The 18,180-nt window shown below is 42.3% G+C and overlaps 1 protein-coding gene across 1 annotated transcript in view; it reads left to right on the forward strand.

Moving 5' to 3' along the window:
• The first annotated feature begins 1,202 nt into the window (after positions 1-1,202).
• LOC119209887 (receptor-type tyrosine-protein phosphatase S-like) overlaps positions 1,203-18,180 on the forward strand; it is a 59,224-nt gene continuing 42,246 nt past the window's right edge. Inside the window, exons 1-2 of the mRNA XM_062557768.1 lie at positions 1,203-1,504; positions 14,461-14,674. Of these exons, the coding sequence (XP_062413752.1) occupies positions 14,530-14,674 (145 nt within the window). The 5' untranslated portion in view covers positions 1,203-1,504; positions 14,461-14,529. The remainder of the gene's footprint in view (positions 1,505-14,460; positions 14,675-18,180) is intronic.

An 18,180-nucleotide genomic window follows, 5' to 3' on the forward strand; every position in this document is an offset into this window, starting at 1 on the left:
ACGCCCGGCCGCCGCCCCGGCAGGCCGCCGGACCATAGCTGTCGGGTCCCCACCCTCCCGCCCCTTGTCTGATTTTCATGGTTCTGCCCCCCTTTAGGACCGTCTGGAATTCGGTCCTTGAGGGGGGGGTTCTGTCACGGTTTGGGTCTGCTCTGTCTTATTTTGTGGTTTTCATGTCTCTGGTGTTCCTGGGTAACTTCACTTCCTGCCTTGTCCTGTCTTCCCTTGTGATTGTCTGCCGTGCTTGATCGTTTCCACCTGTGTTCAATCACCTGCACCTCCCTTGTGTATTTAAGCCCTGTGAGTTCCTTGTCTGGTGTGGCGTCATTACATGTCAGCGTTCATGTGTCAAGTAAGTCAAGTCAAGTCTGTTTCGTGTTTTCAAGTCTAGGTCCCTGTTTTTGTCTGTTTTGTTTTCTCCTCCTTCCTCCCTTTTTTGGTTGGAGCGATTTTGATTTTGAGTTTTTGACAATTAAAGTCTTTTATTTTTCAACTCTGCGTTTGAGTCCTCCCTCCTTGCCCTCGAACCCTGCGTCGTGACAAAAACTATCATCAATTTGAATCAACACATAAAAGCTTCAAACAAAAACAGAATATCATTGTTTGATTAATTGCTGTCGTATTAGACTGTTAGTTTTAACAAAGTGAACCTAAATGTACAAATGTAGGTGTTGACTCTCTAGCATCTTTGCCAATAATAAATTCCATACAATTTTCTTGTCTCGACCTCCCACCGTGTTTTTAATAAATCCCACAGTGATATTTGAAAATGTCCCACAGTAATTTAGTACGGTGTTTTTTCTCTGGAGGAGCTGGTAGGGGCTCTGACTCCCTGCCAACAGCTATAATTAGATTCTGTATTATGGGAATCTACAGGATTTCAAGGTGCTTATCTTCGTTTTAGCCCTTGGGGAGCACAGTGGGGAAAAACATGTCACCAAAACGCATTGGCCAACCTCGGCAGCCACTTTTCTTCTCTCTTTTTTTTTTGCACCAGTCAGCGAAATAGCCGGACCTGGAGGGGGTGTTTAGGGGGTTGCGTGGGGTAGAAACGGGGGTAATAGAGGTGATGGGGATACGGTTGCTATTGGAGATCTTGCCTGCATCACGTCATGTGCGCGAGGGCGGGGGAGAGCTCCGGTGTGTGTTTGAGAGATAGAGAGAGAGCGCGCGAGTGGGGGGGGAAGGAGGAGGGCATTAAAGAAGTAGGCAGGCAGTATCAATGACATCAACCCGACCGGCTATGCTCTCCCGACAAAAGGGGCTGAGGAGCAGCCCGTGACCCTCCTCTCTCTCTCTCTCTCTCTCTCCCCCCACAGTCCGCACGCTGAAGGGGAGACGCCGGCGATGCGTGCATGCGTCCCCCCGCAAAGGGCAGACCTTTCTCCGCTGCCACTGGATTACATTCATCCCTGCTGTTTCCCGAGAGGAAGCTTCCAGCTGCACATCCACCCACATGAAGCTAGCAGGAGGAAGTGAGGAAGACGGAGCGCTGCCTACCAAGGTAACCAGCATCCTCCCCCCTTTTCCACGGGTACACGTTTGAAGCCCGCCGCACCCACGACGGCTTATTTACAAATAGCCGTTTATAAAGTGTTTGTGTGTGTGTGTGTGTGTGTGTGTCCGTGCCGGAGGGGACATTTCCCCGAGCGTCTATCTCGGGGGAAGGAGTCTTTCTGTGCATGTTTTTTTTTTTCTTCTCCTGCTTCATCTCATCATCATTGGAGACTTCGGGTTAAAATCCCACCGAGGGGGGCTGTGCAGAGCAGGCGGGTTGGCGACAACGTTGTGAGTGCCCCCCCCCCCCCCTCCTTATTGTTGGCTGGGCAGCGCGAGGCACCGGGGCAGACTGGCAAAGCCTTTGTTCCTCATCCACTCTCTCTTCTTTTTCTTAAGTGCCCCTTTTCTGATTGCCCTCCTCCCAGTATGATGAGTCTGGGCTCCTAAGTCTTTTTTTTAAGGTCTCAAAGTAGAAAAATAATTACACAATAGCAACTGATCCCTCTTGGACAAAATCATTTAAAAAAGCACCTGCATCCTATAGATTTGTCATTGATATTGCAAAGGAGGAATCTCTAACTCCTGTTATCCCCGCTGTGGTATAACAAAGATGCCACAGAAAAGTGGAAATCCCATCATGATGTGGTTAACCCCAGACATATTGATAACAAACATGGGCTATTGTTTTTATTATAAGGGACATTTTCTGGTATGGAAGGAACCGGGTGGCAAGGCAAATAGACTTATTCAACCAGACTCTAGACAATAGAGTGGCTGCTGCCTCTGCTTCTCCCGATCATAACTTAAAACAAGACCATCTGCAGATATATCTTTTGTAGTCCACAGACCTCTCATATGCCTATAATTAAACACTGTTGGATTTGCAGTTAAAGCAGCCAGTCATGCGTGCAGGCAGAGGGCTGTTTAATGATACATCGATTCATCCTGACACATTTTCCTAAGGCTATTGCTTGTTTGGGATTTAATCGTGCACACTCCAAATGTCTGTTTAGGTTTGCTGTGTTTCTGCTACGTGGCCTGTGTAAACTCAAAAATTGCACTGTCGTGGTGAATCCGAGGAAGGTCTTTCCACCTCACGCACAGATGGGGAATTTTCCCTCAGGCCAATGTGCACTTGCTGGTTATTGTTCCAGACCATTTCCACATCCCTAATTTCTTTAATCAGTCATTTATACACATGGATTCCTCTCTTCAGTAGAGGACCCCCCCCCCCCCACACACACACACCCTTCTGTCTTTTCACCTCCCCTTCCCTGTCTCACAGAAGAAAACACACATGTATGTTGACCGGTAAAAAGTCAGTATATGTATAGGAAGAATGATGCATCCGGCACATTTCCTCCGTCTCCGTCCCTGGGAAACAGAACAAATAGGCTCTCCCATGAGCCCAGGGATGCTCAGCCCCATGGGTATTCATATAGACAGTGTTGGGAGCGGTATAGCTTGTGAAATGAGCGATGGCAAGTACTCCCTTCAATAGCTTTTTCACAGGGTTCAAACGTGGGCCTCAATGGTTGCCTGCTCCTTCCAAGCAGACACCGGCGTAAGATCCACGCAGCCTTGGCTGTGCTGGATGACGTGCGCTCCCAGTGGAGCCGCTTCAGTTTCACGTCAAAGGCCTCATTGAAGTCTTATTCCCCATTCAATCGCAGCTGCATTATCCGAAACTGCTCCCCCCTTTTTTTTCTCCCTTTCCTCCCATGTGTTAAATGTTATTCTTGTCCACGGGTCTTGTCGGAAATCTCTCGTCTAGCTTTGTTGCTCGAGTCAGCTTGAAGGAGGGAGGCTTTGATGCAGGCAGCGCAGCAACCTGTATTACAAGCGGGGAGAAACTTTGTTGTTGTCGAGGCATTGATATTAATTGACCTTTTCAAAGCCTTCCAAACAGTGAGCTCTCTGTATGCTGCGCTTCTCCACTTGTTTATTCAGGGGCGGCTGAAAACAATGTGTACAGCATGCAGAATGAACCCATTAGGTCTACTTCTGACCCATTAGAAATATGTATTTCTTGATTACTTTAGAGATTTTCCTCCAAGTCCCATTTAAAATATTCAAACGTATGTCAAGTCAATTTTATTCATATAGTCTGAAGTAAAAAAAAAACACACAAACAAAGACTTGGGGGAAGAGAAAGGAAGAAGAACGGAGGATCCAGGATGTGCAGTGAAATGACCGGTTGCATAAAGTGCGTTTTTTAATCAAGGAGTCTCCTGAAATAAATTATCCCCATAAGGCAAAGAACTATGGAATTTCTGTGTAATTATATTATGATATATGGTAGACTATGTTTTTGTCATTTAAAAAAAAAAAAAAAAAAATCTTTATAAATGTTAAGAAAGAGCAAATGCTTGTGAAAGTTTTTGTCTTTACTGTCAATTCATTGCCCTAAACATCACTCAGATAATTTACGTTTGACTGACTTAAAATAAATATATAATACTGTAGTTTGGGCATTGAAAAAATTCCTTATTTCAACCATGAGCCTAAATGTATGCGATTGGTACACACGCAGAAAATTACCACTAATCGTAAAAGGACATTTCATGATAAAAATTCATTACTGTACTCAACAGAAATAATGACTATGTGAATCATCAACTAACCTGTAAACATTTACATATTAGTGTGGGACAAATACATTATAACAACACACACTCACAAACACTCATTCAATTAAATATAGTGAAATAACAACAAAAAAACAGTTATGTGCTAAATTATTTAAGAACTATCACCTTCTGGACTTATCCCCTTATTTGTTTATTGGCATGTCTGCCTACATTTTGGGTGTAGACGTTTTTTCCTTCCATTGAAACATAATAGTAGACCTGAAAGAAAGCTCCTCTATGACCGTGCTGTGCGAGGACCAATCTCCGTTTGCTCTTGATTGTCTCTAAAGCAAACCAGGCCGATAATTATCCTTTTTCAGCCAGGAGATATTTTGCAATTAAGTGTGTGTCCGTGTGTGCATATGAGTGAAGGCAAACAGAAAGGTTTTGACTTGACTGATGCCCTTCTCCACATGAATCAGAGATTCTGATGGGTCAGCATGGATGAATAATGCAACCCCCCCCCCCCTTACTTTTCTCTCCTCTTCCTCTCCTCCCCACCTCTTGTCTCCAGTCGTTTGCCTCTCTTTTCATCACAACTGCCACATCTGAAGACATCTTCACCTCCCCTCCCTCCCCTCCCCCATCCCCCTCGCCTCCCTTATGCACAAAGGGGTTATCATCTCCGCGTTGATGGTGCCTCGCAGTCCTCCTTTCTATTTCAACAGCTAACTCCTTCATATGCCACCCAACAACCTTCCAAGTGTTGTGTTTGTCTGCTTAAATGTGACATTTTGCAGAAACGTTTATTCTTATTACAGCACTGTAACAATGTTTCAGAGCTTGTCTTGCTGCTGACATATAGACTGAAAATGGCTAAATGTGTTGATGCACACAGCTCATTATCCAATGATGAAGAGTGGGCTGTTCAGCCATTGACTCGGTTTGACAGTTACATCCCTGAGTGACAGGAGTCATTAGGAGGAGAGATCTGACTGACAAGATGGCTGACAAGGCAGAAGACAAAGCGCTTTATCAGAACTTGGCGAAAGAGCAGGCGCCATCTACTTTTAAAGTATACAGTTAGCATATTAGCATGTTAAAAACCCTGGAAAGGTCTGTGCACCTTTCCTCGAGCGCTTGACAAGACCTCAAGAGCGAAAATTTGTGACGAAGTTGTCAGCAACAATGCGTCTCTGTGTCTAATATATGTCGCTACTATATTAGGGCCAGGCTATTATATAACTGTGTTATATGTGGTGTGGAAAAAACAACGGATGATTAGATTAGTTCTCATACTTCTGTGAGTGAATCTGTCCTCCCTTTCTTTTTACTTTTTTTTTTTTCTGGGGCAATGTTGGTCGGCCTATTGGATGGAGTGCCGTACAGTTTCTCTTCTCCCTGGTGGGACGGGGCTTTGGGGAAATATTACCAACAACACCAACTGGGGAGTTACACTCCAGGATATCCTGGTTCAATGATTTTAATAAAGTACCCAATACGTCACTGTGGTTGAGGTAGAAACATTTTGGTAGTAATTAACAAAAAAAAAGAACTAATATAAACAAGTTAAACAAACCCCGGCTTAGATAATGAAAACAAAGCCAGTTCAATGTTTCCCTAGGTTTACAACTTCAGGGGGGGTGGAGGGTGGGGGTAGTAGTCAAGCCCCCCCAGGTAGGGGAAACACTTCAGTTGGTTCGTTACTATGATTTAATATAGAATCAGGTAAAACCGAACCATAAGATTGCAAAACGGCAGCAGGCTCTCTCTCCCTCTCTCTCTCTCCCTCTCTCTCTCTCCCTCTCTCTCTCTCCCTCTCTCTCTCCCTCTCTCTCTCTCTCTCTCTCTCTCCCTCTCTCTCCCTCCAGCTAGGGACAGGACAGGGCCAAATGGGAATGAGGCCATGGCAGCAGGTGCCTTTAAGGTGATGCCACTAATTGGCTGTTTGCTTTGGGAGGACTGCGTCCGAGGCCCCACCACACCAGGATGAATTGAATGTCAGCATCGGCGATGTGATTCCAGCGTTGAGCTCAAAGCAGAACAGAGCCACTAGCCGTGGTGCTGTTTAAAAATGTCTTACAACACAGTTGACATTTTTGAATATTCCAACAAATAGACCTGCTGCCTCTGCCGCGTATCCTAATCCAAGTGCGCCATGTGGTTGTCAGCTCTACAGCTGCAAGAAAAGGAAATGTTTTGGCACAGTGAAAGAACATCCCTATTGCATCACTGCAGAACAGTTCTGCTAAAGACCTTTACCGATCGGGACGGGAAAGGGACAACGTCCAGGAAACCTTCAGCTGTGGTCCATCATCACGGCTCACGGACAGAAAACTTAAAAGCTAAAAGATTTGCCTCCTTCGCTTAGCACTCTGTGACATGTTTGTGTGTGTAAGTGGTTATAGTGGCGACTGGCTGACACGTCTCTTGGACGCCGCCCCGCATTTGTTTTGTGGCATTTCAATGTTTACTCTGCCTCTGCGGCGCTGAAGGATGCCCGGTTGGAGGAAGTATTTGTTTGAACGAGAGGAGAGTAATGGCCAGTCATTGGTGGAAAGCATCCGTGCGCAAGTCTGCTGCCGTTGACAAGCGTTTCATCTCTTCACTTACACAGACGCACTCTCCAGCAATGAGACGGAGGACGAATGCAGTTTTTCTACCCCATTACTCCGGTTTCACATTCCATTCACAACTTTATCTTCCCTCAAGGAGGAATTCATTTGGCGTCACAAATTTCCTCTCCATCAGGACGTCGTGCGACGGCTGCTTAGTGACAGAGCTGCAGAGGCTGGTCTGCTCTGTAGCACCTAAATTGGGTTTGTTCACCAGCACAAAACTTCAAAAATCCTCTCTAATCAGCAGTGAATTCTTCAGGTCAATTATCATTTAAGTCGTCTCTTTTCATATTGGTTTTACTAAACACCGTCTACCAAACAGTGAACGGTGTGAAATGTATGTTTCGTGTCTAGGGGATCTCAGTATTGTTGTAGAGAAATCTTGCAGTTGAGGGATAATGAGCCCTCAGCTGACGACATCACACATGACACGTCATGTGACCAATCCAGGCAAGTGATACCATGGCAGCACAAATACACAGGAGAAAATTGGATCATGGGCCGGCACAGCAGTGTCTCTCCAGAAAAGTAATAAGTACCTCCCAAAGGAGCCATAGATACTTTGCATCAACAAAAAGAATGAATACAGTGTCACTCCAAGATTGAAGCACACGACCTGGCGACAGTGAACCAGGCCGTATTGTGCCTTTTGTACGATGGTATTTCAAATGTCTGTTGTGGAAATGCAAAGGATGTTATTCATCCTATAAATCAATCATAGGACGTACGCATTTGCAGTCGATTGACGGAGCCTACATCAGTGATGACATCCCCTTTGGAGACGGATTCTACGTGAATGATCAATCAATGTGAGGCTTTTAAAGCATAGCACTCAAGGCTCCTGTTATTACTCTCAAGACGAGCTTATCAACAAGCCTAAAATCTGTTTAACACCACCCATCCTTGTCTCCTAACTGATCTGTGGGTTTTGCTTAACAACCGAAATAAGGGAGGGTAAAAATGTCTGGCTTGTCTCATTAATGAAGTGCAATTGAAATTTGTTGACGGGTCGGGACGATGACAGTGACGTCCAGGAAGATGAAGGTGTTCTCTGTTGTCATGGAGCCTTATCCTGCTCCAGGAGATGCTCACTAATTGGCTGAGTTGTCTGTGGTTGACAAGACACACCACTTTTCCTGCGTGTGCGTACTGCTCCGTGGAATTTTAATCATTCATTTCATCGAGAAATGATAGTAAAGCAGATACACATTTAGGACGATAGACAGATGGACACACATATAGACAGGTGGATGGACAGTGAGATGGATAGATAGATAGATAGATAGATAGATAGATAGATAGATAGATAGATAGATAGATAGATAGACACACATATAGATAGATAGATAGATAGATAGATAGATAGATAGATAGATAGATAGATAGATAGATAGATAGATAGATAGATAGACACACATATAGATAGATAGATAGATCATCAGACAGGTGCAGACATGGGGTTTATATCTGAATTGCAGACTGGCCCTGCAGTTGTGTAATTTACACAATGTCTCTTCTCTGATATGTCAGAGCTGTGTAACAATTAGCGATGCACATGTAAGTGCATAACTATGTGGATCGGTATGTTAATGCTGTTCTCTCTCCCGCCAGGATAGGAGTCTGTGCCAGCCTTAGATATGCTAATTGGGCCGTGAGTTGACAAGGACTCAACCATCAGCCTGCATAATGAGTCGATGCACAAAAGATCGCCTGCTTCTGAGGAGCAAGCAACAGGGAGAGAGAGGTTGCAGAAAGGAAATGCGTTTGGTGTTTGTGAGCCGCGAGTCGTGGTTTCAGGCGGCGGAGCGTTGCGTAGGTGTCTATATGTGGAGATGCCACCCTCCACCTGTCAGGTGAAACCAGATCTGTAAATTGTAGCTCATTTTAAAAAGAAACCCCTCCCTTCGCCGTGTCTTAGCTGGATGACATAGCATTTTTGGCATCACCCCAATGGGGTATGAAAGAGGTTTATGAGCCTAAGGGTTTGAAAAATTGACTCAGTTTATGGAGGGGAGAGTAATCCTTCAACTTAATTCAAAGCATGAACATTTCCGTAATCGAAGCTGTGAGGATTTCACCCAACAGTATGACGCATTGCTGTCTTTTGAACTTAATTTGGAACATGTTAAAGCATATAGATTGTGGGCATCGTCTCATTTTTCACCTTTGATTAAGAAATATAAATGTTGCAAACAACATCCAGCTTTTTGCAATTGAGAATAAAGTCCATTTAGCTTCCGATTTCGAAAAAATATCTTAAATTATCTGAGAATATCTAGAATATCTAAGATGTGAGTATTTATATAAAATGCGTTTCTTATCCCTTTTTAAATGTTTAAATCATTACTGAAGAAGCAAATCTAAGTAACAGCTCAAGAAACAGCTGTGATTACATTAGAGATTAATTAAAGACGTTGAAATAATGGTTATAGAATGATTTGCTGTAAATGAATGTCATTTAAACCAACATTGGAATACAGTATGTTCCAATAATAATACGGCCATATTTAAGGATATTATGGTTTTGCATTTAAAGGAAATGTTAAGATTTACTGAAGCTGACTCTTCATCCCAGCAGCACTAACAGTGACTTTCACTTCACTTCACTTCACTTCATGCCAATAAACACTTTTACTTGATTCCCTCTGTTCTAATCCCCTCCGATAATCTGCCCTATATGTACTTTTCTACCATTTTGGTAATACAGTTCCTGCTTAGCGCAGCCATCTGTTGCCGGGCTTATAGGAGGCCAATGCATCCATTACTGGATGCCTCTTTCTAACTGTGCTGGCCTGTTTGACCTCAGAGTCCCTTTAAGATGCATGGGTGTATTTTTGAAGCACCATTGTTGGGCTGCAGCAGCTTTGCAATGTCCTAGACATGCAGATATTGAGGTCAAAGGGAAACTTAGTTTGGTTATTTTTGTACATTAGGATTAGGGAGTGAGACGATTTCCGTCACGCTTCTATCACCAGCCCGTCCCTTTTAGACCTCAATCACAAATCCATGTTTTCTTGGCTATCAAATGGATTTTCTTACGAACAAAAGCTGAATGCCACCCAGAAGGTTTTCAGGGCTTTTAGTGGTCTAATAAATAAAATGGTCAGAAATATTGGTAGTGCTGGTGTGAGATTATTTTGGTTTCCAGTGTGAAAGGCTGATAGCTCCTTCGCTAAAATGAATAAAATCAAAGCTTAGAGTTCAGAAAATGGTACAGTCTTACATTTCTGCAGAAATCTAGTGTCTTATGCCATGTACCCTGTTAGCTACAGGCCATCATTTAATTACATTTTGGCCTAAAGCAAAAATCATGCTTCCTGCCAGAGAAAAGTGGACGTGGGTGGATACAATTTTTCAATTCTGTTTTCTCATGATCCCAGGAAAGCTATTTTTATCACTGGGATGTCGTTATTTCATGAAAATCATGCTGGTTTTCTGAAGATCACATATTAAAGTATGAAAGCAAACGTCCCACTGAAGACACAGGGGACATGTAAGAGAGATTTGAAAGCTCTGAAAAGTGAATGCGCACCCCATGAAACCTGGATACCCATCAATACACTGTCATCGAATAAAGGAGACAAAAAATGCACAGCTCTTAGAGGAATGGACATTTAAAAACCTCCAGTTACATTAAATAATCCACACAAAGAGAACTACGGTCTGTATATACTTACCCATACTTTAACCAAGCCTCTGAAAGAAAAAATAAATACAAATAATTAAATTAGTAGGATTAAGTCAAATGTATTATGTATTCCCCCTTGATTTCATATTTTGTTTTTTTAAATAATAAAAGATTATTAATTATGTATTGATTCAACTTTTACTTAAAGTAAAAAGTCTCTTTTTTGTTGGAAACCCAACGAGAGACAAGGCCCAGACAGCAGCATTAAAATGCAACGCAATATCAACCAGCAGATAAGAAAGTATTAAAAATAGATAACATTACTGACATCATTTATAATGCCCCGGGAAAACACACCTTGGCATGTCAACTTTATTATTCCTTTTAATTTCCAACTAGGATATTAGTTTCGGCGTTAGCTAATGATTAAGTGTGTAATTATCCATTTCATATATCATTTAGTTTCATGAATAATAATGCAGTGAAGAGAATTGAAAATTTCAGCACAGTTCAGAGTAATGTCTGAGAAGAATGAAGTAATCAATTAGTCAGATAAATAATTACTGTCAATGACAATAAATAGCTGAACAAATATATATCTAGAATAATTGATGAATCAGATATGTCAGACGTATACTGCTTGATTATGAGACACACAACAAGTGTAATTTGAAAATCCAGCAGCATCCCTGTTTTACAGCTTCAGACCAGTGATGTTACTCCTGCCTGGGGATAGTATTGCTGTTTGTCAATACTTTCCATTGTTGGGATGTTTGCTTTATCAATAAAACATTTTTAATTTCAGCACCCTGCTGCAGTAAGACTGATAGAGATTTAGTTATAGCACCTGTCTCCAGATGCATTAATATTCAGGGCGTAGAATCGCAGTGTTTGAGTGACAGTTGTGTTTTCTTGTTGGAGAGGAGCCTCAGATAGTTTATTTTCACTGCTAAAAATGTAACCGGGGCGGTGCAGCTCATGCCTGCAGTAAGCCGTGTTCCATCCTGTGCCTCTGATCCTCAGTGTGTGTGTGTGTGTGTATTTTTGTGTGTTTAAAAGAGTGAGAAGGGACGTGTGAGAGAGTGTGTGCCAATCTCCCCCATGATGCTTTGCCATCTGCCATGTGTGTGTGTGTGTGTGTGTGTGTGTGTGTGTGTCCACAGGTTACAGGGTCATTGAAAAAGTGAGGTAATATCAGTCCCGGCCTCTCCTTGTGTCCGCTTGCCATCTACGTCCCCTACGAAAAACTTTTCCTCTGCAAGCTGCCTCACAAAGCCATGCATAATTGAACAAAAAAAGCAAGGGTTTGCTATAATTTCTGACTCATTGGCGGAAATGTAGAAGAAGAGAAGAGGACAAATTGTATCAGTCAAATCTTAAAAGCTTCGTGGTGCACTTTTTTCTTCACTCTTTTGATTGTTTTTTTGCCTTCCATTGTGTTCCCCAAATCTATAAATAAAAGAGTATGTTTTCTATCAGCAATGGATTAGTATTAAAACTTAAAGACACACAAAGAACACAAGCTTCCTATCCGCTGTGCCACCTCACCGCTAACGTGGTGCCACAGGAAACATAACTGGTCTTTCCATCGTAGCTCGTTGTCATGGAGACAGTCCTTATGAGACCATCTCAACCCACTTGTGGTGAAAGGCATTATGGGTAAAGAGGAGGGAGGTGGGGGGTGAGGTGATAAAAACAAAACATGTCATCTTCCAAGGGACCCGGTGGAGCAGGATCAGGTTTGGATGTCACCTAAACATTGTTATTTCATCAGCCTGATGGAGCACAATAACCGGTGTACATTACACCACCTGAGCTACGGTGTCATTATCAGCCTGTACCCCCATCAATCTGTAAGTCTGCCTGACCATCTGTGTTGTCACGCTGAAAAGGTAATAAGACCAACGCCTGCTGCCTTCTTTTCTGGATGCGGGGCCAGATGACCGGGGGCGGGGGTGGGGGGGGGGGGGCAGTTTGTCATGTGAGGGGGATGTAGCGGCTGTAGGTAGCTCTGAGTCATGAGAGTATTCATCCTCACAATGGTCACGCCTTTTAATTCTCCTTCTGCGGCGGGCAGGGCGTGTGGCTGCTGTGTATTTCCCCACGAGGAGGAGCGTGGTTCACAGGCGTTAAACACCATCAGCACAAACGTGCCCAAACCGGCCCGGCGTGCCGCTGCGTCCGTGTCTCTTTTTTTCTTCCCGCTCTCTCCTCCTCTCATTCACAGCTGCAGGATGCTCTGGGCCCTTTTTTTGTTGTTTGAACTGCGTCAATGGACCAACAACAGCTGGAGCAGCCGGCCCAGGGCAGCTGGTGGAGAGGAAGAGGATTTGGGTACAAGCAGGGGTTAGAGTGTGTGCAGAGAGTGAAGATGAATGACAAGCGCCTACGGAGGAAATGGCATTTAGACAGAAGAGGTTACCACTCGAGGGAGTCGAGGAGGAGAGGTATGGGAAGGGGATGAAAGTAGACGGGAGAAGAGAGTTTAGGAATATGGCGACTAACACACGAGGGTAAGATTAGGGATTACGTAGAGGTTGAGTGACTCTGAGGTAGAGATGGCTCTGTCGGCAGGTGATAGAAGATAGGGGTCGACTGAGGTCACAGAGAGGAATAAAGGCCCCAAATACACCACACAGGAGAGAGGAAGCTGCAGCATGCGAGCAGCACCTAATGTTCCGGCGGCCGCGTGGGTCCGCGGCCAGCGGCCTTCCTAGTTAGATTAAAAGCGGGCAAATTGAGTTTCCGTAAGAGGAGAATTTACTTAACATGCTGCCAATTGTGCTTGAATGAGCCCTGATCTGATTTTTCTTATCGCATTGTTCAATTGAAAAGGGGACGCTGAAAGCTTTTCTATTCAACGTCTATTACGCGGCGCTTGATAAGACGAGAGGGCGAAGCGGGAACAAAAAAGACGAGCCCCCTATCAGATGGACGGCCATGTTTTCAGATTAGCTATTTTTAGGTACTGGAGCAGGTCGTTAAGCTCAATAAGTGGCTGGAGGAGACTTTGAATATGTAACTCATGGTATACGCCATTTCATTTAGTGCGAGTCCTCAATACAGCGTCAAGGGTCGGCCCCTGACGCTGTATTGAGGATGACGGGGTGGATATGCGCTCATTGGGGGGGTTGCATGTTTTTGTGTGCTGATTACAATGTCACCTGTGACAATGTTGCTTGTAGTTGGGGAGAGAGGTGAATTAGTGTAGATATTTGACAGGTTAACAAAGGCTCCCTTCCCATTTGGCTTGCTCACCTGCGTTGTGATACATCAAGCACAAGGGGGCGGGGGGGGGGGGGGGGGGGGCAGCAGAGCCACGGGACCGTGGGGTTATTGATTCCCAGACAGGGAGCTTCTGCACAGCATGTCTAAATATCGATACGCACCGAGAGTTGAATGATGCTCAGACTTCCAGATGTGTGCAGCATTGCATGTGCATGTTTTTGTGAGGAAAGAGAGCAAAATACTGACAGAGAACCCCCCACACCCCCCCCCCCGCCCCAAGGCTAGGGATTAACAACATCTATTAAACCAGCCTTTTCTGATATATTTGGTTTCATTGAATTTTGCTGCATTCCTGCCGCCCCCTCGTTCCTCTCTGTTCAAGTGTTTTCTGTTCTTGGTCTGCAGATGTATTATTGCATTAACACTTTGCATGCCACCAGAACGTTGAAATACTGAACGCTAAAAAGGAATTAGGCCAAAGCTAAAGTTAAATGAAATTATTAGGACGTCTGAGGACAAAAAAAACAACCTACCATTGGGGCTCATTTCACGGCTCACTGGAAAAGGATTCTTATTAATTCCGAGGCAGCGCACAGAAAGCCATTTTGGTCTGCTTCTTGTCTTAGTTGTTGAGCAGTTCCTCTATTGTTCCAGTATTAGTTCAGTCAGAGCTGGCCTGCTTGAGCTGTTAATCCCAAATCAAGTGCTCTGCCTGAATCAAAAGACCTAATCCTGCATAGCATGAATTTGCCTTTCATATTCTTCTTATGGATGTTCTCGCTACATATCAAATATAGCATGTGATGTGCTGACATTTCAGCTGCCGCTCTAAAGGCACAACGATGAATCAGAGGTGGGGGAGACATGCCTTTCATTGCTTTCAGCTGACCTTCACGTTGTTGTCGTGTATTTGCAGAGTGCCCACCAGTGTTGAGTGAAACACAACCTGTATCTTGGTCATCTCCAACCAACCCACGGCGGTGCCATGCCTTTGTCCAGGAGTGGTGGAGTTTTAGTCCAGTCCAGGAGGGCCAACCGGGGGCTCCGCCTTCAAGCCTCTCCCCTGGGTCTACTGCTGCCCTCGATTATCCTGTTAGCTGGACCTCTGAGCACCGTGTGTGGAGCACCAGGTACGACTATATGATCTATATATCTATCCATCTATCTATCTATCTATCTATCTATCTATCTATCTATCTATCTATCTATCTATCTATCTATCTATCTATCTATGTATCTATCTATCTATCTATCTATATGTGTGTCTATCTATCTATCTATCTATCTATCTATCTATCTATCTATCTATCTATCTATCTATCTATCTATCTATCTATCTATCTGTCTATCTTGATATTTTACAGTGACAATATTTCTTTCAGATATTTCCTGTTCTATCAGCTGGTATATTGTCATCATCAAATGCAATGAACCAATGTGTGAATATATGTGACCGCCAGTCCATCAGCTCTGGACTGTGGAGTTGCTAATATCTTTGATAGGCCTGTCTAGTCTATGTTTCATTTTCTATTTGTGCAAGCAATCTGAGCCCATGGTCTTTGAGAAGACTGACGTCATGAAGGAAATATTTTTATAGTCAACAACAAAAACCTTTCAGTCGAATGTCTCTGTCTTTGGACCACCTGTGTATCTGTGCAGAGGGGATAGTGCAGGAAAAAAGCTCCATTTCTCGTATCTCCCTATAGTCTCAATAAAGAAATAGAAAAAAACATAATCATTTGTTTTATTCTGAATTATTTTTTGCAAAGCTTATAAATGAGAGTTCATACATGTAATGAGGCTTAAGATTCAAGCCGCTGCACAGAATGTGTGCGCTTTGGTGAAAACCAGAAAGTTCAGGACACTTAAATTATAGGAACTTAAAATTGTGTGTTCTTTTAGGTTGAAAACATCCATAAACATTTTATGTTGAGTATATTCAAAATAGCTTTGCAGCTGGTTGCTTAACTAGTTTAAGTTTTCTCAACTTCTCAACATTCACTGCCAAGTATACTCAAAATCCTTGGCTATGCTGCCTCCATTTTTAGATTTAAAAGTATAGGTGTATACTTTTAAATCTAAAAATGGAGGCTTTGGCTGGAAAACTCAAAGAACGGCATTTAAACATATTCAAACTCGAGGCGTTTACAGTAATAACACGAAAATAGCTGCTTGCAAAACCATACAATTGAATTTCAGAATTCATAGAACAAATTGGCAACAAATCAGGAACAACCTGATAGTTTAAATATTTCTGTAATACAGTTTTTCTCCATTGGTTTGGCTCATTTTTTGAAACAGAAATGACATTCTCAAAACAACATGGACAAACCTCCAAACAACTTAGCAATTTCTCAATACAGAATTGAATTTCTCATTCATTTGGTTAAATTGTAAATGTCTAAGTACATGTCTCAATGTCTCAGTACATCTTTACAAATGATTAGGTACATGTAGCCTACGTTTAGCACAATTTCCAAGTGAATAGATCTTGTTGATCTAAACTGATTGTTGATTCTCAGTCTAATTGTTTTTCGCTCCAAAACATCTCAGCGTATTTTCATTGTATAAGTCATCACATGCACAATAGTCTGTTCAATTGTCAAAATTACTCAAGAACATAATACCATGAATAACATTTGATAAATTCACAGTACTACAACAATTGACAGTCAGGTGAAACTAGAACTTTATTTTATCTATTCTTTGACCGGCTTTATTTACAGCACTGTAGTATGCATATAATTTACATTGGTTTTTGTTTCTGTGTTTATTTTACAGTATATTATGCTGCTTTTTACTTTGATGTATGGAAGTTATTTTATGTTTGTGAATTTCCGGTAGTATGAGTGCAATGTGTGATGTCAAACCTTGGAGGCTAATCTTACCCTAAAATCCTATTTTATTCTGTTAGCCAGACAAAAAAAACAGTACAGTAACCATTGTCAATGAAGGACTGGGCTAAGACTGGTGGACATGAGGGATTTCAATGGTCCTCTGCCATAGTGACAAAACAACTAAACATTTTGACCTGCAGTGTTTAAACAATGACAAAAGGACTTTTCATTTTGGGGGCACTGACTGTTTGTATGAGAAAAGGAATTCGTTGTGACTGATGAGTTGTCTGTTTTTGGAGAGATATGACCTTTTGCAGGTGTGCCATAGTGTTTTGCTAAACCATCTAGGTTATTTTGGCAAATGTATTTAAAGCTTTGAGAATGTCGTTTTTTTCGAGAGATAGACGAGCCACAGCAATCGAGAAGGAAGTTTTCATTTTGGGGGCACTGACTATTTTTATGAGAAAATGATTTGGTTTTGAAGCTTGAGTTAACTGTTTTGGGTGAGATATGACCTTTTGAAGGTGATCTATGTAGTTATGCTGAACCATATAGGCTATTTTACCAAATGCATTAAGAGCTTTGAGAATGTAATTTCTGTTTCAAGAATTGAGCCAAAGCAATGGAGAAAAACTGTAATAGGTTTTCTCGAAACTAATCAATGTCTAACTGCAAGTCTCGGATGTATATGTATATACATGTATGTATATACATATACATGTATGTATATACATACATGTACAGTATATGTAACCCACAGGCCTCAGTTTTCTCTACTTAAAGGTTTAAGGGGATTACTTACTAGTAAAGTTGACATTTTGAGTTAGTTAAACTTTTTTCAAAGGTATTTGACAACTTAAAAAATGCGTTACGACAAGAAATTTGAAATTCGGCTTTTTAGAGTGTAGTTCACAGGTGTACTATAATATACACTGTTAGGCAGTGTGGACAAAATAAGCCAAATGTATATGTAATAATTGTTTAATAAGGTGAGATCCTCGTCTCCATTGACTCGATGACTCAAATGAAATCTCTTCCACCTTTGTGAAGTTTATTGATTTCATTGCAGTTATTTATTTTCACCCTCATATTTAACTTTGAGGCACAAACAATGTCAAAATCATGCAAATCTAGTTATGAATAATTCCCTTTTTTATGTATCAACACAAGCGTCCCAGTTTACTCCAATTGTCCTCATCGTCTTTGGATCACATCATTTATTTTGTTGGACACATTTGGCTGTGAGACACAAACAGATTTGACAGCAAAGACAAACAGGAAGAGATGCATTATTTAAAGAAATGTAAAGGTTTGTCAGAGCAAGGCTGGTTTATCAGAAGTAATGTTCCTATGAGGCACCAGTTAAAGATTTTAAATGGAATGACACAATTTTCTCCAAATTACCTTTTTAAATAACAAATTAAAACCTGAAACAAACCATTTTCTATGTTACTGGAATGCTAACTGCACTATTGCACTATGCCTGCTGGTGGTTTCACTCGTGTCTGAGCACATCAGTAAGTCAGTCAGATGAATATTGGTTACAAAGGTGTTTCATTAAAAAAGGTTAGTGGTAGATCGGTGGTAGACCTCCTGCCGCAACCCAGTGAAATCTACTATTAGAGACAAAAGCTCCCGGTTAGTCCCACATTTTCCATGCAGCTTTATATAACCTGCAAATTCTAACAATGTTCTGTTCAATGTGAATCCATCCAGAGCCACAACCTTGCAGTGCTTTTCCCTGGCTTTGAGAGGAGGCTTAAGTGGTAACATTGCCAGTAGGCTCCGTTTTGCGAGAG

Source organism: Pungitius pungitius, chromosome 15 (assembly GCF_949316345.1).
Source record: "Pungitius pungitius chromosome 15, fPunPun2.1, whole genome shotgun sequence".
Lineage (NCBI taxonomy): Eukaryota > Metazoa > Chordata > Actinopteri > Perciformes > Gasterosteidae > Pungitius > Pungitius pungitius.